General features: G+C 40.2%; 1 protein-coding gene across 1 annotated transcript in view; it reads left to right on the plus strand.

Annotated features, from left to right (window-relative positions):
* The first annotated feature begins 366 nt into the window (after positions 1-366).
* rxfp1 (relaxin family peptide receptor 1) overlaps positions 367-25398 on the plus strand; it is a 71789-nt gene continuing 46757 nt past the window's right edge. Inside the window, exons 1-2 of the mRNA XM_073487266.1 lie at positions 367-409; positions 9408-9545. Coding sequence (XP_073343367.1) covers positions 367-409; positions 9408-9545 — 181 coding nt within the window. The remainder of the gene's footprint in view (positions 410-9407; positions 9546-25398) is intronic.

The raw sequence follows: 25398 nt of genomic DNA on the forward strand, positions 1-25398 counted from the left end.
CCCCTCGTCTCTCTCCCTCCCTCCCTCCCTGTGTGTGTCACTCCCAATTTCTGCATGCGCGCTGCACCTGTACTGCTGCTGCTTCTCGTGCGTCAGATGGTGGCAAGTAGACCTTTTCTCTCCGCGTCGAAGTGGCTGCAGACCGAGTCGACCTCTCCACGCGGCCGCAGGTTCTCCTCTGCAGCTGCAGCGTCCCTCAGCCCGCGCGTCGTTGATCAGCCATCAGCCGGACGCGCAACTTTTGTTGGTCTTTTTACGCACAGGTTCCCGATTTGGAGAAAGAGCCGAGAGTATCGCTGCTCCCTCATCGTTATCAGCCGCGCGTTTTTGTTTTTTTCCTCTTAAATCAAAACTTCCAGTGGTACCATGCAAGTTTACGTGGCTGTGATATTCGCTTATGGAGTGTCGGGTGAGTTGAGCAACTTCTCTTTTTGGAGATTTTAAAAGCTATCGCGCACAAGTTGTCATTTATACCTGCTGTGATGCACTGAAAGAAAGAAGGCTGTCTGTTTTTTAGGTTCCGAAGATATCAGAAATCTGCACAAATGAGTAGAAAATAAAGGTAGAGTGGTGACTTGGACTGGAAGACATGGGATGCAACTGTATCAGCAGGATCTCTCTAGTATTATATTAACGTGTCTTGTTTTAATGCACCATGCAGGGAGCTGTGTTTGCGTTTTGGAGGTAATATGAAATACCTGCCACCCACCAGCCGACGTAACCTCGTGAATATGAAACGACCTGGCAGTGGAAGATACCGTAATCAGTGGGAGGCATCTCACGGTGTGCTCCGTTGATGTGAGCCTGATTTAAACAGAAGCAGCATTCTGATTTCACATTAATGTGTGTGTGTGTGTGTGTGTGTGTGTGTGTGTGTGTGTGTGTGTGTGTGTGCGTGTTGCTGAGCATCTTTGTGTTTTGCATTTTGAGTGTGTGTTATTTCGTGGGTCTTGTTGTCAGCAGCACATTTCTTGCCTTCATTGAATCGTTTTTCAGAGCGAGCGTCTCTCATGAGCAGCGTGATGCTCCATCCATCCCTCCTGTAATACCGATAGTGCATGTGAGAAATGCTTTTAGTCACCGTCCAGTAGTTCTGTGCACATCCTTTGGTGCAGGGTTCAGCAAGTTCAGCTGAAGCCTGGAGGACTAAACGTCCACAGAATTAACTCTGCCCGTGTTGGACTGTATTGACTTATGAGAAACCGGTTCTTTTCTGGGTCAGGATGGCTTCGACCCCGTCTGGTCAAAATGTTGCTTTCAGTCGACAGCCTGGAGAAACTTTAACTGTATTTTGTTCTCATAATAAAAATACATCCTATAGAGGATATAGTTTAAAATCCTGAGCTGAACCAGAACCAGTCCCAATAGACTAGAAAATGCTCGGGGCAGTGGAATCTGACGTCTTTAGACATCTTCAGTGATTATCACATCCTTCAGTCTGGCTGTGGACCAGTTTAGGTTAGTGCCTGTGTAGAGTAAGATTCAAATGGAACTGCTTGTGCTCTCATGATACTGTAAGACTTCTCTGCTTGCATTAAGGGCTGCATTATATAGTAAAAATATATATATAGTGATTATTTTGACAGATATTACGATGGCATCATGATTCATGATTTGTGGAAATGATCATTTGTGCATCATAATTTTCATTTTCACTGAAAAAAGAACTATTAAAACAATGATGTGACATTTTGTCTCTACCAAACAAAGCCAGAGCGTCTCTGGAGCAGGCAGAGTGCTGTTGTTCCTGGAGCGTCTCAGTTAATGTTGCTCCAAGAGCATCGTTCAAACTAACTCATCACATTGTTGGAATGGACTTCGTAAATGGACAGTCTACACACACACATTCACACACACACATTCACACACACACATTCATACACTGATGGCAGGAGCAATTAGGGGTTCAGCATCTTGCTTGACATGCAGCAGGAGGAGCCAGGGATTCGAACAAGTGACCTTCTGATTACTAAACCTAACAAACAGCATCAGAAAACTGAAAAGAAACAGAAAACAATATGTGAAGTTAATGGATTGTTTAACCCCGTCATGAACAGCAAAACCTCAAGTGAGGCATCGACTCATCTTCAGTTGATTAATTAGCTACTTTTATGAGTTATTTGCTGGAGACAGTGGGGCTTTTTTCATCGTCTCAGTTGACGTTATCTCAGTATTTTTACTAGCATTAAGCAAAACTCAGTTTCTGGATGCAGCTGAAATTCCTTACAAACCTGCTGCTTTAGTTTGCTAAAAAACGAAAAAGGTGCCAATTCCAGGTACCGGTAAAGGTTCAGATATCAACGATACCCAACCCTTCGTGTTATAGAGGCTATTTTGCATGGATGTGAATACAGGTGTCCCTTGAGATTTTGGTTTGCCCTTTGGTTTGAAACCCACTGCTGTGCTCGACCCACTGGGCAATGAGTGCTTGCTCCAGACGCAGTTGTTGTTGCTGTCTCATAAGTTGCAGCAACATGAATTAAGAAGTTCCAGAAACAACACGAGCCGCAAAGCAACTGCGTGATTGGTCAGTTGAAAGGATGGTTCTGTAACCACATACATTCATCACCAGCACAGTGTGCTTCATTATTATGCTTCATGTAATGTCAAAAATTTCAACGTTATCAAAAAATGTAAGCTTCTTCAATTTGGATATTGCACTTGGCCATTTCGATAATATTTAAATTAACTGTGCCTCCCTAAATGTAAGTGATAACGGCATTCTTCAGTTTGGCTGTGGATCAGCTTAGCTTAGCGCCTGGGGGTTGTCTCAACGCTTAGAGTTTAATTATAAAATGAGGCAGCCCGGTGCTGCTTATGCTCTCATGATACTGTAAAGCGCCGGTCAGGACTGGAATCTGTTGCAGAACTCTGCATTCTAGGTAGAACCACGTGTCCAAAAAAACAATTCAGAAACATACATGGCCCTGCTGTGTGCTATCCAAGCAACCAATAAACATTATATTTTATGTTGTCACAGTCAACAGATGTTCAGAAGCTCACAGAGTGATGCCCTAAGGATCTTTTGGATCCTGACCCGCTGTCAGTCTGTGATTAAACCATGGTTTTTGTGATGCTCCTGGCCCAGCTGCCTCGAGTTGTTCCTTATCGGTTTCTGTTTGGCTGACTCGGCATCGAATAAGCGATGGAGGCAGTCAGAGAGAGAGCGCTATCTGAGTGGTTGTCCAGTCTAGCAAATAATTGTTTCCACCCATTTAGTGTGCCTTATCTTGTATTTTCCTTCCTTTTCTCTCTCAAAAAGCAAAAGACCATGGGTTGACAATCTTTAATATTTAGAGATAAAAATGTTGGGTATTTGGGCCAATCTTGCGTGAGATGAAGGCTAAGACATTTTTTTCCATGAGGACAATGAAGTGGACAAGAATAGGTTGTTTTAAAAAGCTGTTTTTGAAAACAGAGATTACAAAGTGCTCTGACAAACAAACAAAGCAGGAAGCTCAGGAAGACAGTTAGACAGAAAAAACGCTCAAAAGTCAAGCCGAACACGAGGAAGCCCGGTCCAAGCTGAGTTAAAACAAGACGGCAGAACAGAAGTTGTAAAAACACAAAAAGTCAATATGTGTAATAACAAGTAAAAGGAATAAATGTGATAAAACAGGCAAAATTACATTAAAGTAATGCAAATAAAGAAATAAATACAAGAAAAGAGTCAATAAAGGACGACAAGAAGACGTCATCACATCAGAGGGATTAAAAACAGACAGAGTAATAAAATAATAAAGGATAATAAATAGATTCAAATAAACAATTAAAAGCAGTTAAGGAGGGTAAGAAAGATGTCACGAAAAGAGGTTTTATATATATATATATATATATATATATATATATATATATATATATATATATATATATATATATATGTATCTATACATATATATAGATACATATATATATATATACATATATATATATATGTATCTATATATATATATATATATAGATACATATATATATAAATATATATAGACAGAGCATAAGACATGAGGGCAGGGACAGTCACGGCACTGCAGCACAGAGATCTAAGACTTCTGCTCTTATAGCTTTATGGTCCCTTCTGTTCCCATTAACACCGATAATGCCCAGTAGCTGCTTGAGAGTCGATGCCTTTGTGTCAGGAAAACTGTTCTCCTGCTGAAAAGATTATACTTTGACTGACAGGCTTTATTATGGGCATGCAAATATAAGGACTTCTGCCCGCTGCCCAGGCATACGATTCACAGCACATATGGTATGCAGTCTAAAGCAAACAGAGAATTAACCAGTACTGTCGTCCGCTTGCTTTTTGTATCACTTGCACAGATTCTAATGAAGACATTTCTTTTCGGAGCTGTTGTTTTTCTCTACTTTCTTCTCTCATCATAAATATATCAGCTGTTCCCTCACGCTCTTGTATTATGTGAACCCTTGACTATCATTTCTTCTTTGATGGAGTTCCTCAGAACTGAAATAATTTGGTTTTGTGATGTAGAGGCAGGCATCCAGGCAAGAATTTGCAAGTTTATACTCCAGGGACTGATTCATTCTTTGACATTTGTTTTAATTAAGACAAAAGACATCTTAAGACATCCCCCATTTGGTTTGGAGACAGAATAGCAGCGGTGTGATTCATCATCACTACAGTTCCTGTCAGGTGGGAATTTAAAAAGCCAGCACTTTGCTGTAACCTCACCATTGTAATATGATTCATGTCCAAAGCAAAGCAAAGCCAATAATGGGTGATTACTTTATCTCTTGTCCTTTAATTCAAAGCAAGGTATGTTTATTTGTACAGCACAATTCAGACACAAGGCAACTCAAAGTGCTTTACAGGGCATTACATTACACTAAAAGAAATTAAAAATTGCATTTAAAATACAATAAAAACAGAAAAAAACGGAGCAGACCTGCAGGGTTCTGGGGGTTTGTTCCATAATAACTGAACGCTGCTCCACCATGTTTAGTTTTGACTCTATGGACTTAAAGCAGACCTGAACCTGACGGTCTGGATGGTCTGGATGCTTCAGAACGTAGCAGCTGATCACAAATGTATTTTGGAAAAACCATTCAGTGCTTTATAAACCAACAGCAGGATATGGAAATCTGTTCTTTGACTGACAGGAAGCCGGTGTAAAGATCTGAGAACTGGAGTGATGTGATCTACTTTTTTGGTCGTTGTTGGGTTTAATACCAAAATACAAACATAGTGTAAGAGTAGACCTGGATGTATTATTATCATTATTATTATTATTATTATTATTATTATTATTATTATTATTATTATTATTGGTTAATTCTCTCCTATTCTCTCCTTTCTCCTGTCACTTTTTAGTGCTTTGGGTTATTTTCAATATTTCCAAGATTGTCCTTCAACAAGAGTCTTTTTCTAGGTTAAGTCGTTAAACTTTATAGACAGGCAAAACAAAAGCGGGCAAAAGGAAAAGTTGAAAATTATTTGTTAGAGAGAGAATTTATTATTTTATCCTTTGAAAGTTCATGATAATTAACCTCAGCTTCACAGGAAATAAGAAAAAAAATCCAGTTTTTGGTAAAATGAGAAAAATAGTTTTTCAGTGGTCACAAATTGTTTGAGGTGATTTTCTTGATTTGCTTTACAAGTTACTGTACGTAGAAAACTCATTTCTACGTCAAGCTAATGTCCTCTCCAGTTATTTAAACGTAGGTGGAGACATAGTTGCAGTTTTCACTCTTGCTTTCAGTGACAGGAGCGGCTAAGATCACAAGAAAAACTCCACGGCACTCTCATTTAAACGATTAAAATTCCTTCATTGTACCGGCAGCGTCATATTCGACCTTTAAAACAAACTCATTGTGATGCATTTCAGCCTCCAGCCTTCGCCAGCGAGTCAAACTGATCTCAAGGAACAAACAGCCCTTTTATTGTAGCGATAGTCGTCTGTTCTTGATACTGAGACGCTGCCTCCAAAATGCAAGGTTAAAGGTAACAATTTGTAGCAATTGACATGTATTAATCCCTTATTTATGGGCCATTTGTGAGCTTATTGTAATGTGATATGAAAAATGAGACCTTGCCCGTCTCTCCTGGTTGCCTATAAAAGCACGTGGAGGATTTGTTTAAGTTGTTTAATGCTGCTGGACTGTGGATTTCTTTGTGAAGGACTTGCGTCGGGTCCAAAGGACGTGACTTTATGCACGTTCTCACCAACATTAGTTTAGAAATGGAGTCCGATAACACAAACTGACACCCGGCCTCCAGCACAGAGCCCCTTTATATATAAATGTTTTTGTTTATTCCAGTTTTATTGTTCACCCCCCCCCCGTCAGCCTGCTGGGTTAAGTTGCCGACCATTAACTGAGTCTGCCCAGTGACCTTTGTTTCATGTCATTCCCCATCTCCGTCTTCATTTCCTGTCATTTCTCCACAGCCATCTCCAAAAGCCCGCCATAAAAAAATGATGCTGAAAATATCTCGACCCATATTTGACTTGTTGTTATCGAGAATAACAAAACGCACCCAGGAACACGAGGCGTTTCACCTGAAGCTGCTTCACGACAGCCGTGAGAGTGAAATCTGTAAAGTCACTGGACGTTGCGACTCGAGGACTTGTTTGACAAACTCAGGTAGATGTTGTAAATGATGGAAGCGGACAGATTTTAGTGATATTACTTTGTACAGTTGAGGAAATATCAAAAATCATATCATTTTGCCGGCATGCAAGCCGTGGATTTTAATATGACACTCCAAAATGCATGTTGTGACATATGCAGTATGTGTTCGTACATAATTTAACACACATAACATCAATAAGGGCACAACATAACAACACAGAAAAGTTAGTTTTGATTTAATGGGGCCTTGAACTCTTTCAGTTTCAGCAGGAGGTCAAAAGAGGCAGCCAGCTGCGAGATGTTTGAAGTCAGAAGCAGGTCATTCAGCCTCTCAAGGCTCAGCAGGGTGATGATTTTTATATGACATGTGAATAATGTAGCACAACTATCATTTTGTATTTATTCCAAAAGTCAAAGTAAAAATTATTAAACCAGCAAAAACTTTCATTTTACAAAATCGTTCAGTGTTTAACTATAGACGTAAGATTTACACCTTCTCATCAGAGAATATGAGGCGGTCTATTCAAGTCACCACTGTAACGTTATCAACTCATTGAATGTATCATTAACCAGCTCTGTGTGCGCTGAATCATCCCAAGCTCTTCATGACCTCTTCTTAAAGGGTACTCATTATCTACTCAACCCCATGCAGATGTGGACAGTCGGGTGAAGTTGTGACGTATGTTGAGCGAGACGAGCAGTTTAACACAAAACTTGATATTTTACTTTAGTAACGACAAACTACGACTTTTCTTACTTGGGAATGTATCTTTTAAATTGACAAACATCATACACGCAATTCAAACGGGATTAGATAATCATTTGTCGCTCCCCGCTGACTACTGTACAGTTTTTTTCTGAAATAAGGTCCCACGAGGGAAACCGGACGAGGCGTGACATCGGCTGGAGTCTTTTTATGGTTTCTTTCAGTTGTTTTTTAATGTAAAAGAACAAGGCCTCATCTACTTCAGTTTTTTAAGGACAATGCTGCACTCTGTTCTGCTGTGTGTGTGTGTGTGTGTGTGTGTGTGTGTGTGTGTGTGTGTGTGTGTGTGTGTGTGTGTGTGTGTGTGTGTGTGTGTGTGTGTTGTGGATCCACTTTCCATCAGTGTGAGTGTGAGATGATTTTTTTTGGTTGAGCTTACCCTTTAATACCTCTTGCGTGTGGAGTTTTAGTTTATTTAAGTTTATTTCCAACAAAATAATATTTATTCACAGTGAACATATCAAAACTGTGGTTACAACAAACTGTACAGAGATGCAAAATCAGAAGACACATGTACCTTTAGTACTTGATGAAGGACAAAAGAGAATCTATCTTACTGAGACATAATGACATGAACAGTGGACAAATAATCAGACGGTTAAGAGCCCCGTAGACGACCAGGACAATCGGGAACTCTATTCTGGTAATACCTGGGTGTCAGTGCAGGGATACCAGTGTAGGTCTAATGTGTATTCTGCAGCTGGCTTGTCGTTGGCCTGTCGGCTGTATGTTGAACCTGAGGTGTGACAGGGCGGACTCACTGGTGTTGCATGTCAAGTCAAGTCAAGTCAAATTTATTTATATAGCACATTTCATACGACAAGCGTAAACTCAATGTGCTTCAAAGATAAAAACAAAGATACATTGTATAACATAAAATAGCATATAGGATAAGAAAATATTACATGTATAAAAAGATACAAAAAAACACACAAGAATGTATTATTGTCATCATTTAAAAAGGGAGATAATAATAATAATAATAATAGCAATTCTTAAAGCAAAGGAGAAAGACAGCAATAAAACACACGCTTTAAACATAACTAAAAGCTTGCGAAAAAAGATATGTTTTTAGTTTGCTTTTAAAAGAGGACAATGTTGTAGCAGACTGTAGTTCATGTGGAAGAGAAATCCAGAGAGTAGGACCATAGTGGCTGAAAGCGCCATGAGCTGATTTGGAGTTGATTCTAGGTATAGTGAGGAGATCTTTATTTGACGATCTAAGGGATCTCTCTGGTGTGTATTCAGTGAGCATGTCAGCAACATAGGAGGGAGCTAAGCCATTACAACATTTAAAAACAATAAGAAGTATTTTAAAATCAATTCCTTGTTTTACTGGGAGCCAATGAAGAGATGATAAAACAGGAGTGATGTGCTCAAACCTTTTGGTTTTTGTTAGTACTCTGGCTGCAGCATTCTGAATAAGCTGGAGTTTATTTAATGTCTGTTTTTTCAGTCCAGCAAAAAGAGCATTGCAGTAGTCCAGTCTACTGGAAATAAAAGCATGAACCAGCTTTTCAGAGTCTGACTGAGACAGGAAACATCTAACTTTTGATATGTTTCTAAGATGATAAAAAGCAGTCTTAGAAATATTAGAGATATGCCTTTGGAAGGTAAGATCAGCATCTAAAATCACACCCAAGTTTTTGACATGCTCACATGGTTTTACAGACAGGGGAGTTAACAGGGATCGAATATTTTGCCTCAGAGCCGTAGGACCTACCAGTGTGAACAAGGAATTCAGATAATGATGGCAGGCTGACATGACTGAATGAATCATTTCTCTTAACAGCCTGCACAGAATATAAAGTCTGCTTTACCACATTTATCAGTCTGTGCTGTTGTGTTGACATTTCCATATAATTGAGATTCTTAAGTAAAAGACAAGACTGTCAATTCAGAAGACACAGTAAATCAAATTTTTTTGCACAAATAACAGCTCCCTGAATCACTGATAGATTGAAATGTCAGACGAGGGTTCTCAAGACAAAGATGAGTGGTAGCAATTTAGCATTCATAATCATATTCTTGGATTCTTCTGCTTTGTTCATAGCACTTAATGTCACAGAGGAGAAGGCACCCTGCCCTCTTGGATATTTCCCCTGTGGCAACCTGACCGTGTGCCTTCCTCAGCCCATGCACTGCAACGGCATCGATGACTGTGGAAATCAAGCTGATGAGGAGAACTGCGGTGAGTCACTGTTTCAAACTGAACACTTGATAATATGTTCATGTCTACACTTGCAGTGTACCAGCTGTGTGCTGCTCTTGGATAATCGCTGACATGTGCACCGAAAAAAAAATCAATTCAAGTTTCTAAACAGACTCTTTGCACAAAATCCACACTTTGAGCGAGTGTATTACTGTATAATCAATTTATTCTGGTTCCTGTCTATAGTTGTCATCCTTGCAGTATCCCGCCAGTCCTTGTGTCCTGCTTTATATTTTTTGGCAATGTAGTGTTGAGGATGAGTTCAGGAGTCTCACGGCCTTGAGAGTGAAGCTGCTCCGTGGTCTGGTGGTACAGCAGCAGATACTCTTTCTTTTGCCAGATGGCAGCAGGGTGAACAGACTGTGGCTGGGTGGGTGTCGTCTTTTAGCACCTTTTTGTGCTCTGTACAGACATCTCAGTTCACCGATGTCACTGATGCTTTGTAGATGGTACCAGTGATGTTCTGGGTGGTTTTAATCACCTGCTGTAGAGCCTTCCTGTCCTCGGCCGGTTATGGACCATGCCAGTTTGTTCATGTTCCCAGTCAGGAAGCTTTCTATTGCTCCTCTGGAAAAGCTGACCAGGATCTTGCCCGCGCCCGTCCGTTCACTGTTGTTTTACCTCAGTTTCACTCTCCCTCTTTGCCTTCTTTGCCTCCTCAATCAGCAGGGTTCATTTTATTTTACCGTGTACGGTTTCCACAGTTATTCGAGTGTTCCCCTTGTTACCTTGGGATAGCGATCGGGAGAGAAACAATGTCTCTTCCTGTTTTGCTTGCACAACGGCAGACTGAATACCACAGTAAAAGAGAGGCTTATAAGGAACCAATCTATTTGCAGATGGTGTCATTTTCCGACTGCCATTACACCGAGCAATCAGCATTTAATTCAGAATGATAGATTCAAGTGAAAACGTTGTCTATCGCCAGTTTAAGTTAGAAAATTAATTCATTGGAATGGCAGGTACTGATGTGGGGGAACTGAGATTGAGTAGAAAACAATGAGATGAGCAGACAATCAAATAGAAACTCAGGCGAGACTCAGTGTCTAGATGAGGCTTTGTTGCTGCATTGTTCCTCCTCTTGCTTCCTGAAATGAGGGAGAAGGACAAGAGGAAGCAGAAAAAGGGGGTTCAAACAGGACTCGTGGATCGCAGTTAATCCGTAAACCATACGAACCCCTCCACCACAACTCGGCACGCATGTGAACCACAGATGAATGAAAAATTTCATTATCACAGTGTGAAATATAGTTTTACTTCCACTGCTACTTTCTAAAGTAATAATTCCCTGAACCTCGATGCAGAGTTGCAGTGAAAGCACATGTTCGCTGTGTTCCTGAATGGCGTAACTTCAAAGAGCAACTCATTTAAAAAGTTGCCTCTCTTTCACCTCAGTGAGTGAAATCCTGTAGGGTTTCACTTTGGGCATTTTAAGTGGTGTAACTGGGAAACTGGGCATGCCTGTTGTCATAGAAACAGATAATGAGATGTCAGGTCGATTGCAACTTCCATAATGTGCTGCCTACCCTTTGACACAGCTCACCGGGGCAGCTCCAGTCTCTGTGGCACAGGTGCCTTCACTGTTGACAGGCTGTTATTCTTGAGCCCATGCAGCCTTAGTTTTAATGCATTTTTGGAATTTGTGAAGTGTGCGAGTTTGAATCTTGCATAAGTTTTGTTCAGTACAACAAACTGTATTTTTACCCAACAGGACAACATCTCCAGGCAGACATAAAAACATATATTTCATAAACTACTGACAAACTGAGCACAAAAGAATAACCCTTATACTGCATGTTCATGAATAATTCTTATTAATATGATCATTTTTTTTCTCTTGGGTACTTCAAAGATTTGCACAGGTCCCTTTTCTCAAACCCGTAACCACCCTGCACCTGGAGGGCTTAGTACCAGATGCAACCCAACCTGTACTGATAATTAATAGGCTCCGAGCTGGTTGCTGCTGTTGGCAGTATATAAGCGGACAACCGCTCGGGCAAATAAGCGAATGATAAGTGACGTTTTAACACAAACATCACAGTGACACATGCAGATTGTATGATGCATGTTTTCAGTTGATTAAGTCCAATTCTGTTTCCACCTTGGCAAGACGAGTCGTTAGTTGAGGTGTGTGTATTTTATGCACAGCTGGCCCAGTGTGGTGTGGATACCTTTATAAATTACTAAACACCGGGGTTTCACAGCAGCTGACCTTCTCTGTTTTTCTACATGCTGGTTCTGTTTCCATTTTTCTTTTGTCTCCCGTTAATTTCACCCACAGACTTCTAATTAATTTCTACCCTCTCAACCTTCCGACCCAGTGCAGGAGTTTATTGTACCTCTCAAGACATCTTGAATTGACGACAGAACTTATTCAGTATAGATACAAATCAGATTTGTGAAGTGTGTCATTAAACATACAGTCAACACTGCAAATGTCAATCCAGATACGGCAGGTAAGACTAAAAGTTCTGGTTCAGCTCTGCTGATTCGCAGCTCCAGCCTGTTAAAACAGGCTTATGCATGACTGATTTCTTGAATTCAGACGATCATTAGACATGACTCCTGTGATGAAACAGGTGCGGCTTATAAAATAGCTGTCAAAATATAATACATGACATTTATAAATTCCTCTGACTTCCGTCCATTCTCCAGGCTCAATTTAGTCCTCCAGCGGGAAGGATGGTGATCTGATGTCAGCTTTGTGTCTTGTGCTGGTGGTTTCTGTCGTCTCATTAAAGAAGGAGCTATTTCACTGTGTTTTATACTAGAAAAAAGGCATTTTCCTCTCCAGACAAGCATATTTATCATATATTTCAATTTTAGATTACAGAAACACTCGCTCACTTGTCAACGATCCTCTGTAACTCAGTGCATCGCTTGGTGTTGATTGTCTGACTAAAACACAGCTCTTTAAATCCATCAGCAGCTGTAGTACTACACTTGATATAGTTCTGAATAAGTGGATGGCTAAAGCAAATCAGAGTTCTGTAGCTGCCTACAGCAAAACAGAGCAACACTGGCAGGAAGTGTGGATGTCACTTTATGTCTAAAACACAGGAATAAGATTAAAAACTGTAAATGTGCTCATATTTAACAATGTGTAGGCAACTGGACTTCAACCTTCATCAACATTTAACAAAGTATTAGAGAAGTGATCTGTGAGTGGTGTGCAAATGAGAATCTCGTAATCTCAAAGTCGACAAAAGAGATCAATCGCTAGTTTCAAGTCTTCAACACAGCCTGATGTTCATTTTGTAAATGATGGTCCCATTTAGAGTAAAATAGACGATAAAGCAGGGAATGCTTCAGGTCGTGGCTAGCTTGTGACTGACAAGTTTCTATGACCGCGTGTCCTCTAGTTCTCAGTCAGCTCCACCCTCTCGTCCAAATATCACGTCACCCCTGGCTCCAAAAAACCAAGGTGGCGACAGTAGTAGTCCACAAACCAATGTGTGACGCCTCAGTATAGGTTTGTACTTGTTGCAAAGCCTTTTATCATCGTTCAGCTCTTTGTTTTGGTTTCAACTTCATTGTTTTGATTGACTCTAATGGCTCTCATCATCATTGTTTCCAGAAACAGGCAGATATCTCCAAAAACACAGTGCTGGCCTCTCATCCAGGGCTAAAAGGCAGACAAAGTTAGGAACTAGCTGGAGCATTTGGCAGCTAAAGAGCCAGACATTTTCTCTGGGGTTGGTGAGGACTTGCATTCATCAGGGGCAACATAAACATAATGTAACATGAATGCTGATGTTGCTTTATGTCTACTCTGTGTGTAAAAAATGTTCAGTTACACATCCATGATATTGACAATAAGAAAGTTGGGCGTTGTGTTTGTAGAGTGCTGCGTTGCCCCCAAGTGAGCAGGAAAAGCAGGTCACATGTCAGTCACAATTTTGTAAAAGTGTCTAACTCTTGCCTCAAAAGTTATTTCACTGAAATATTAACAAAACAGAATAAGTATAATACTGTTTTGATTGTTCTTTTTGAGAATGAGGCTTTGGAGTTGTAGCCGACCGGTCGCCCCCCTCACAGCATGTCCTTCATCACTCAGCGTGAACATTTCATTATGCTTTTGTTTTAGTTTTACAGATTTCATGACTCACTTTTAATAAGTTCATCAGCAGAAATAGTTTCTTTTCTTTTTAAATGTGAAGTGTTTGTTCATCAAGGCTGCAAGAGACACAGAGATCAAATATCAACAAGCATTTCTAAAAGTGAGTTATTAGAGATGAACAGTTGTATCTTCAGCTACGAAGTAAAAGAAATGGGCATCTAACTTAGGACATTTTAGATATGACTCTTCTCAGGACTTACACATTGCTCATCTTTGAGTTTGAGGGTCACTGATAAACTCCTATTGGGGCTGTTAGACCTTTTTAAGCATGACAAGACACCAAGCCCCTAAAAAGTATTAAGCTTAAATGCATCAATTTCGTTTGAAGGGATAGCACAAAATACCTCGTTCTTCAAAATCCTATACGTCGAACCAAAGCAGAGATGAAATAAATGATGGTCTGTCCTTCAGGTAGACGAATCCATCAAGCTACATTGTGGTGTCTCATTGATCCAGCAGATTTTAGAAACAGGGAGAGCACCATTCTGTCAGTACGGGCTTTTAATGGCCTCTTGGTTCAATCTGTTTTGAGCCGTTTGAAAGATTTAAACAGTGCAAGTTCTCCTGCTGAAAATAGCAGCTGTCTCTGTGGTGTGGGGAGGACACAAGTGCCAGGGTGTGATGGGATGGCCTGATATTCAGATTGAATCTCCATGTTGTTCTTCTCCAGTATTCAGTCTGACATGATTTGATATCCGGCCGGTCTGATGTCCCTGTCAATCAAACCTGAGGCTGTGTGCCGCCATCATTCAAGAGCTGAAGTCTTGATACGGCTTCAAGGCTCGCTGCTGTTTGTCTCATTTGTTTAACTCATTGTAAATTGCTTAAGTTCATTGAGAGTTAATTTTAGGGCTTGTCTGAATGTCTGAAATAGGGAAATCTGTCAAGTGTCCAAACCCCCAAAATATTCAGTTTACTATAATGTGAGAAAAGAAAAGCAGCACAAAGAAACTGACACCAGTGAATGTTTGGCACACGTGCACGACAACTTTCCATTGATGGTTTTTTTTTGTTCTGTTGAGGTAACTAACCGTTTTCATATTAACATACAACCGTAGAATGAAAACGCAGAGAAAAACACCTGGTTGCAGTAACAGGTAGGCAGGCTTGGTTACTGACTGATCTAGTAGAAATAATGGCTGTTCTGAGGCGTCTCAAGGCTCAGTGGTCAGAGGAAACACACATCAACAGGGGAACAGACGGAGCACCCTTAATTGAGTGAACGCTCGTCCGCTCACTCTTGTTTAATCTCGTTTTCTATCACTCTCACTCTTCGCCTTCCCCGTCTCCTCCATCAGCTGGGTTCGCAGTTATTCCAGTCGTTCTTCCGTTACCTGGGGAAAGCAACCAGGAAACACAATGCCTCTTTCTGCTTTGGTTGCACAACAGAAGACGTGTTTCTTTTGTGCTGTAATTCGTTCATCCGTCATTTTTCTGGGAAACATCCATCCTGGCGCCAAGAGACGCTTATATTGAACCAATCTATACATGGATGGTGTCATTTTACACTGTGCAATCAGTATTTACTTCTGAATGATAAGCTAAAGCATAAAGGTTGTCTATAGTTTGTTTAAGTGAAATGTTGAGTTTTATGCTTTATACATGTGGTCGTTCCTTTAAACATGTGGACACAGAGACTTCAGCATGAGCCACCCGACAGTGTATAAAGCTGGTATGATTATTTCCACCTCATACAGCTGAAGCATTAACATTAATTAATACTTTTTCTTGCCGCTGTCGACAAGTGCTCACTCATGGGGGATTGTTGCGTCTCTGTAAATTAAAGAGCACCGTTCAGACATGCTCTAATTGAAAAGTGTGATGAGATAACTTTTGTTGTGAACTGGCGCTATATGAATAAAACTGACATGTCTTTCTTTGTTGTAAAGGTTGTGTGTTGTACAGGACTAAGTTGTAATGGATTACTTTTATAATGTGGTATTTCTATTTCTACTGAAGAAAAACATCATCAGTCAGGAGGTCAGACACTTGACACTAACAGTTAAGTGTCTGACCCTGTCTGAACTAATAAACTACAGGATAAAGTGTCGGGTGAGGTGATGCGACATGGCTTTATTATTGCAAATAGCAGTGTGATTGTGTGCTCTTACCTCTACCTCACCTCTTTCACTCTGACTCTGTACTGTGAGATGTGCTCGGTGATTCAGAAGTCAGGAACCAGGTGAAGAAAGAGAAGTGGTGCTCAATAAAAATGCCTTTGAAGTTTCACCTGGGTGTGATTTTGACAGAAATGTTTTCCAGTGTTACCTTCAGAGAGCCTTCAGTGTGCACTTTGGCTCAAAGAGCAGGTGTGATAGTCTTTGTGACTGAATTGTGAGAGATTGACTCTCCGTGGGTAGCCTTTATACATATACAAGAAGTAGTTGTTCCGTCACAATGTAATACAATCAACAAGTGACCCTGACAAACATACCTGTTTGTGGAGCTTCAGAGAATAATGTCACAGTAGATCTAGCTATAGCTATAGGATGCGATAGGCTCTTTACATTTGAAAATGAATATCTTGCTTCGCTCCATCATATTTCAGCCAATTAGTCTGACAGGAGGCTGAGCCAGATGTTATCACTGCTGAAGTGAGAGCTACAGCTTCTCAAAACAAGCTGAAATGCGCCCATTGTACACCCGGTACCATTAAAGTGCCAAAAGATGGATCATTTAACAGAACTCCATGAAAAAATTAAGGCATATTTATTTAGTCACAGATTGATCTACAAGCTGATACTAAAATTAAGAATATTGCATAAGCCACATTTTGCAAAGTTTAGAAGTTCCCCCCAACTCATCAACTTAAAAAACTGTGATTACTTTAAGGGAGTCTGGGGATGATGTCTCTGCCACCTCTAATTACTCGTGTGCAGGTTTTGCTCTGGTGGACAGAGATCCAATCTCAGTTTTATTACAGCCAACAAATCTGCCAAACACCCACACCAGTGCATATTTGTAAGGAGACCTGGGGAAACCTCCTGCTGTTTTTGTCATACCAGAAGCTGGTGTTTTCTTTCAAGGAGACCTAAAAATATATGAGCTGGTTTTGACGTGTCAGAAGTGGGTGTTATTGAAAGGAGACTCCAGCTGTTTTTGTCACTTCAAAAGCAGGTGACTTTTTTAAGGTGACAAAACACGGGGAAGTCAGACCATCTCCATCCATAATCGTGGTGCCATAAAACAGGTATTTTAAGCCAAACCGTGATGTTTCCTAACCCTAACCAAGTGCCTTTTGTGCCTGAAGCTAAACAGAGAAAGAGAAGAAGAGAGAAATAGAAGATTCAACTCAAACAGACGTAAAGTTGCAACATAAAGAAGTTTTGCAGAAATGTACTTTGCTAACATTTGTTTTGGTGATTTGGGTTGATCCCATTTTAATTCCAGGTGTAAATGGGGGGCTAGTGACTCATCTACTGTGAAGCACATAAAAAACAGTCTCAGTTATCTGTCCTTAGATCACCTTGACTCCTGCTGTATTTACTGTACTGTTCGGCAGGCGTCCACGTGTGTGAGTGGTGAGTGTGTGCATGCATCTGTGTGAAGGGGTGTAGCTGGATCATGAGTTCCTAGCTTTAATAAAGAGTATAAAAAGAGAATAGATAAAGTTTTTTAATGAATTCAGAGGAATTGTTAAATAAAACATTGTAGTCATTAGCTTGATCACTGCTAATAGAATTTTTCATTTAGCAGTTCATTGCCCTGCATTTTGATGATGGCGTTACTGAGTTACTAATAGTGGCTGCAGTCATAATGCAGTGAAAAGGAACACATCAAACAGGCCGAACAGATCATTTCCCTCAAGCCAAAACCTGCTAAGAGACGTGATAATGTTCCAGTGGAGTTTGATGAGACACCATTTGGAAGCCTCCTGAAAACCTTTTTGTTTTTTTTGCTGGGAACATCTCTCCTCTGTGACTTTGTGTGAGCTTCCAGTAACCAAAATCTATTCCAAAAACCCAATAATTCAAATCGACCTGTGGCACTCATTTCAATCGTCTTGCTTCAGGAAACACAATTAGTACAAATGCCTGCTGCTTAAACTGACTGCTTAAAGACGTCAAGTCTAACCTCTACAACAGACACAAGGCAATTCAAAGAAAAGCAAAAATAAATAATAATAATAATAATAATAATAATAATAATAATAATAATACATTTATTTATTTATTATATTTAAAATTATAATCTAATAAGCCACAGTAAACAGAAACAATGTTTTAAGCTCTGATTTAAATGAGCTGATAGTTTGAGCAGACCTCGGGTGTTTTTCACAGGTTGAAACTAAAAGCAGTTTCACCTTGCCTGGTGTCAGAAAAGTAAATCAATTGTCCCAGACCATCTAGTGCTTTATAGATGAGTAATAACATTTTAAAATTAACAGGAAGCTAGTGCAGTGATTCAGTGAAGTAAAAAAACTGCAGCAGTTCCATAAATTCTGAGAAAACAACGTAATGAGTTTGTGTCCTTCCTCTGAACTTTGAGGAAAAAACAGGCTGTAAATCTTGAATTGGAACAAATCCTAAAATCCCTCCACAGTCATATGGTACAAAATTAATTTAGGTGCAAATCCCTGTGCAGAGATTGCTAAAATAAGTGAACAGATTGACAAACAAAGCAAAGACTTAATCCAGTCATTAAGTCACAGCCTCAGCTCCACTTTGTGTTTATAATAATCAACAAATGTTCTGCTGAAGAGCTAAAATAAGATGAACATTGTCAACGTTCAACACATCAGCATGTCTGCATTGTAATTGTGAGCATTTAGCTGAGAGCAGCACACGACAGTATAGCCTCAGTCTGTGACCTCCTCTGTCTCTGTAGGTTTCCGTGGTGACGTTTATTTAAGCTGTCTTCATGGAACAGATTGTAAAAGATCATTTCCTTGATTTGTTAAGATAAGAATGACATATCTCGCTCTCAGGTGCCTTTCTCCTGCGTTCAGCCTTTTTTTGTAGGACAGTAATAAATACCACGAAGCAGAAGTCAAAATGTAATGCATAAAACATGCATAGATGGCTAACAGACAACACACATTGCAAAATATTGCAACCATCCATCACTGACTGACAGTCTTCACAGACCATTTTCTGTCCTGCACTTCTTTCAGGCCGACTGTGATATGTGACTGTCTTCGGCTAACTTTTCCTCCTCTGCCCCCCCCCCCCCCCCCCCCCCCCCACCCTGACATTCACGGACTGACTTCCTGTCAGCGTGGCTTTCACTGCACTGACGCAAGTGAGAACCACACGGACAGAAAGTATCTGAACACCTCCAGACTCTCAGGCACAGATAATAAGAGTTTCCATCTCCTTTTTTTTTTTTTTTTTTCCTTTTCACAGCTCCTGCGTGCCCGTGTTCCTCTCAAGATGCTCATTAGGAAGGTGAGGAGAGGTCAAAGAGTTGTCACTGGTTACTTTCTGCTTCAGCACACCTATCAGCGGTCTCTTGTGTGTTGTTGGCAGTAGATTGGTGTAATTTTTCACAGGATTGGCCTTGGTCTCTTCCTCTGCTCGGTCGTTGTTTTGCTGACATCAGTTTGGTTGGAGGAAATTATTTACAGAAGTTTGCGGCACTTTTTACTTTATGAATTATTTATTTTGTCTCAACATCTTTCATTTCACCATCATGCAGATAATAACAATAACACATTCCTCAACTCAGAATCTCTACGAATCAGCATTTTTTTCCTGCACGTTCCTGCTTGAAATTACATCAGAATGGAGATTAAAGCCTCGGTTGGTTCTCCCGTTTGTTGTTGGGCTTCAGCGGCAGTTCTGTTTTCAGATGAGACAACATTTTACGTCTGTTGTCTTTCACTCTGACTGGTTACCTCCAGCATCAGTTCCTCTCTCCACTTGTACTGGCATGGTTGGCTCTAAATGATAAGAAGCTGTCATGGATCTGTCGGATAAATCACCTACAGAGAGGATAAACTGTCAAAGAGATAGAAACTGAAATGGATCAGCTAAATACAAAACACAGTGTGACTGCAGGGGCGAGACATAAGCCTTTAAAGACAACCGTATCAGACTTTGAACGTTATGTTAAAAGGGTTAGCCTACCCTTTTCTTCCTTGGTAATATTTTTGTAATTGTCCAATTTTCCCCTTTTCTGAGTGAGATGGTTCAGCATATCTTCAGTACAACCCCGATGACGACATGTCCATGAATGTCTGAAGTTGTTCCTGACGAATCCTTTCAGTGTGGTCTCGAGTGTCATATAAATGAATGAATATTTTTTTATGGAGGACAGCATGTTCTCAATTCTGACTTTTTGGATCACTTCTCAGAATTATAAAATGTCTGCACAATCCATCAACAAACACCACAAAAGGAAATGCTAACCATGTAGCAACATATAGCGGGAAGAAGCTTGGCTAAAAGCTCGTGATAATCGTTTTTACCTGAACAAAACACAATTCCAACACCAAATAACTAAATGAGGTAAGGAAAAAAAATCACACTAACAGTGAACGCCCACGATAATGCTACTGCATGCTAATTATACAAACTATGGCCCAATCCCAGTGCACGAGGCCTCTCTCGCAGACATTTTGAGCCCTTTATTTTGTAAGTTGCCAATTTTGCAGACCTCTCTGCAAAATGACCAGAATTACCGACAGCTCATAACGTAACTTTACACATGAGGTTACGAGGGGATGGCACTCTTGAATTTCTGATTAATTTCATTATTCTTTATTGCACTGAGATTTCTAAATCGCTAAGCGCTGATATGTTCTCCTAGAACTGATCGTCCACTTAAATCACTTTATCACTTCATTTTCCAACACAAAAGGTCATAAACTTTTGAAACATTGATTTTTTTTTTTTCCCCACAAAACCTCTGGCTGCATATGTTTCTATTTGTGTATACTCCTGCTTTTTTCATCATTATTATATATTACAAAACATGAAATATATAATAAAGTGAAATGTCACAAAGTGCTCTGTAATTATTATATTTCTGCCCCTTGCAGCTTCTCTCACTCGAACACTTACCAGGTCCACAACCAAAACTCACCGAACGAGCAGCCAAGAGAAAAGAAATAAAAATGTCTCTTTGCTGTTTTGCGATCATAAGTTGCTGCTAGAATCTAATGAAATGTCTCCGTGTTACTTCAAAATGATTTAACACCATCCTCTGGGACTGTTTTCAGCTCAGTGGGAGCTTTCTAATGCGCAGTTGGGAGGGACTTTCCATTTGCCTCCTTGTTTTGGATATTTGGATTCTGCTCTATGATTCTATCGGCTCTGAAGGTTCGAAAGAGTCGTCAATCATCCAAATTGACCGATGGATTCCCGAAATAGCGCCCTGCCTGTAGTCTGTGACTGTCAGCTTGGGCTCAGTCACAGCAGAACATATCCAGATCACTTTCTTTTTATTTTGATATTGCCTTTTTCCCCACACAAAGTGTGCAAAAACTGACAAATTGAAGATTACGTCAATAATGTAACTTTGCTCTGCTTCACTTTCTTGGCACTGCTATGATTTGCCAGAAGTTTAGAGCAGCAACTGCATTATTTCCAAAGGAGATATTCACTCTATGGGCTCAAGTGTCGTTGGTAGTTTCAGACCATCGCAGTTGTCATTTTCGCGCCCAGCGCCCACGTTGTGTAAATAGCAAATGTACTTGCGCCCACCTGTGTGTCCGTGGGCGTGTTGGTCTTAAAATGAGGAGTGGTCAGGCGCACTGATGGCGGACTGCTATCTTAACTGCGCCATAGACCAACAAAAAGCTGGTCTAGAGTCAAAGGCGCAGTCTGTTTCCTGCTATTTAAAGAGCACATTATTCAGTAAGATGAGCTACACAGGCATGTTAACACCGTGCATACACTGATTTTATAATGTGAGGCTGCTTTCAGTTATTTTAAACATCTCTATGAATGCAGTGATGTACTGTAACAAATATCGTGGAACAATTAATCAACAAAACTAAAAGCTGGAGAGGAAACAGAATGAAACTTTTAGCTTCGGCGTGTGTGACCTTTCGATGTGCAGAAGAACACAGAACATTAAATTAACATGAAATACTAACCGAGTCAGGATTTTTAAATAATCAATGAAGCTTATCAGCTCTTCCTCGTGTGCAAATGTGCATGTTATTGTAGACATACACATATCGTTTCTGCTGCTGGAGGATCGCTGCAGGTAATGTCATTAATATTTTCCTCATTAAGGACGCATTTCTCCCCTCTCGTCCCACCCGTAATTGATCAGGATGATACTTTTTATGACCCGTCCCGTCTGATCCACAGACTGGGAGCGCTCCTCCTCACTCCTCAGTTTAACATCAGTGCATTTTTTCATATGCAGTCAAACAGAGTTGTTGATGGGACAGATGATTGTGAAATGGCGGGGCAGAGGGTCCAGCAGCCGAGGATCACATCTCTTTCCCTCAGTGAAGACGAGTGACACTTGGTTAATATGTGTCAGGTCCTGGCGCACTCGGCTCTTAAAGGGAATGGGAGACGACACTTGGATTGGTTTGATTTATGTTCAGCCCAAAACACACCTGTGACTATTTCAGAGTCTGAATACAACCCCTTTGCGCCAGGCACCGTACTTTGTGTCCAGATTATCCACCGCTTAACTAGCAAAATGGACTTGGACGCCCTAAACACACCAACGCTTTGGGCTTTGGGCTTTGGGCTTTGGGCTTTGGGCATGCGCTGTAGACATCTAAATATGGCCTATGAGTGTAAATGTTTGTCAGACAGAAACAAAATCTTTCATTTATTCTCAGTTCCATTTTCATCTACTCAGACACAGTAATCTCACAGCTGTTACCTTTCAGAATGAGGATGATTGATGAGTCTTCATATAGACTTAGTAGTGGCAGAGATATCGTTTCTTCATTTTATGCTTGTTATGTGGAGCAGGGGCCTGAGCCAGAGGCCTCGCTTTAATGTGTTTTATTTACAAAAAAATCTTTTTGTTTCTCCTCTTACACTCTCTACTGGTGCCTATTCTTCTGTATATAATTATTGATTAATTAATTAATTTGCGTGATTTATAATGAGCCATGTTTTTGGCAAGAAGAATTGCACACAAAACAACACAAACAAAAAAAACAATCAACGGCCACGTAGGCCTGAAACAAATTGCTTTCGAAAAAGTTATTACTTTTTTCATAAAGCATGGATTAATCATACGAGCACTGACAAACACTGAATGACAGCAACATATATGCAGGTTAGGCCGTGTTCAGCCCGGTGGGCGTACATGACATTTAGACTCAACATCTGTATGAATGTTAACTGCATGGCTCTGTAACAGCTTTGTCAATGTAACTACTGCTCTCAGAAATGATTCTGCATCCAATTTCACAACACAAACATCTGGCAGCTGTGGTTAAAAACATGTGCACGCTCAATTTCCATCTTAGTCCAAGATATGAGGCGTTTTTCAGCCCTGTATTGTCACAGCCCAGCTCTTAGACTGTGACAAAGATGAGGCACCAGACGAGGTTGCAAGAAGCGCACAAATGATTAATAAAATAAAGAGAACACTGAAGTCTGTAATCAGTAACTTAAGCATGTATGTGTGCTTTTGCCTCTCTGTTGTCACAGTATCAACATCGGCCAATTGTCAGGGATTGCTGGACATGAAAGCCAGAAGATTCAGACATCTGAAGGATGAAATGTTGTTTGTACCCATGCAGGGGAATTGAGCAAAGGCTCAAAGTGAGGAGAATAAAACAGGTCTGCCTTGTTGTTTTTTTACACATTGTCTCAGAGAGGAGAGCATTGTTGACAAAGGAGGATGGTGTTATAGTCGAAGAGAACATCTTGTCACTAAAAGGCTCCCGGGTTGATCGCAGCAAACATAATGTTCCCCATTTAAGTGTCCATTAGGGAGATATTGAACCCTTACTCACTCACCACAGCAGTACTGTATATGCAATATATATCATATAACACAACACAATACGTGACAGTGTTCAACAAGAGGCCATTCTAAAAGATTGAATCCAGGATACACTGGACACTGTAATTGAATTACCGTATGAGAAGTGAACAGCTGAAATGCTTATATGGGGATGGACCAACTCTGGGCAGGGGTCAGTATGTACTCTGGCATTAATCACAATGTCTCATTTTACATTAATGTATAAAACCGCTGGAGTCCTGGAAGCTCACAGCCTTTATAGTTCATTATAATGACACGGCATGACCTACCAAGGCATTTCTTAATAGATAAATGGTACATATTAATTTATTTACTTATTCATCAAAGGGCACGTCAGCAGTTTTGTCAGTCATATAGCTGGTTGGTTTGAGTCTCTCAAATGTCCTTATGTTATTGTAAACTAAAAATCATTAATCCTGGTTTTGAAATATTGATCGGACAAAAGAAGCAATTTCAAGATGTAGGCTCTGTGTGAAATTTAACTGAATTAAATAATTTAAGTGTTCAAACAGCCAGTCAATGAATTCGGTTTATGTGTATCACAGTACAGAGATGTATTACATCTCCTATTTAGCTATAGGAGATGTAAGTTTTTCAGGGAAAGGTTGTTTATTGTGAGGGCAGCTGAACTTTTAAACACTGAAGAACCAGCGCTTTGACAAACTGATTTTATTACATCTCTCACTGTGTAAGCAGCTGAAACAAATAGCTAGAATAAATGTAGTAAAGGAACAGTATGACGTACATGATGTAAATCCAGACGCAGCCTCAAAAGTGGTGCAGTTATAGTCGTAAACAAGGCTCGTGAATATTACTTTTCTTTTATGTGTTTCTGTAACTTAAAAGTTACATACAGTCAAATAAAACATTTAAAAAAGAATAAGTTGAAGGCGGATACTGTCAGGCCGAGACTCAATACAGGACTCAATTGCTGAGGTGTCAGTGAGCGATTTTTATTGTTTTTAGACAAGGCTCTCGAGAGAGTGATTTCAAAACAATATTGCTATGAAAATTACTCAAAGAGAGTCTATCGGGAGGGAAAAACTAGGCTAGAACAAAAATTCACTCCAAGGGAGGAAAAACTGGCTATCTAAATCAAAATCGCTCTTAAGGAGGAACTCGAAGTACAAAATCTATCTAACTCAAAATCACTCACAAAGAGGAAACTCGAAGTACAAAATCTTATCAAATTCAAAATCACTCACAAGGAGGAAATAAAAAGGCTTCAAAACATTAACCATAAATACAATGAACAGAAAATCACTCACGAAGGAGGCTGACAAAAGAACAAATCTAACGACTATGAAAACTTAACAGAAAATCACTCACGAAGGAGGCTGACAAAAGGACAGAACTAACAACTATGAAAATTTAACAGAAAATCACTCTCACGAGGAAACAACAAAAACTCACGAAAACGCTTTGGCTTGATTCAGGACTATGGTAGGCTTCTGTGGTCGGACATGGAACGAGACACTTTGGCACAAGACAAAGGGGAACGCAGACTTTTAAACACATGAGGGAAAAGGGACACAGGTGGACACAATCAGGAATCAGGGGAGACGGGCAGGTGACACAAGAGGAAGGGCAAGTGATCTGAAACGAGAGGAGAGTTAGATTTTCAAAATAAAACAGGAAATGACCAGACAATAACCCAAGACGAGACAACCTCACCGCGGTGTGACAGGATACGGTGCATTGCTGTATTAAGAGGGAAAGATTTCATGTAAAAGTAATGTGATAAGACACAGTAAGCTCAGTCGACTCTTTCAAAAGTAAACTCGGAAAACACTTTTT

This window comes from Pagrus major, chromosome 18, assembly GCF_040436345.1.
Source record: "Pagrus major chromosome 18, Pma_NU_1.0".
Taxonomy (NCBI): Eukaryota; Metazoa; Chordata; class Actinopteri; order Spariformes; family Sparidae; genus Pagrus; species Pagrus major.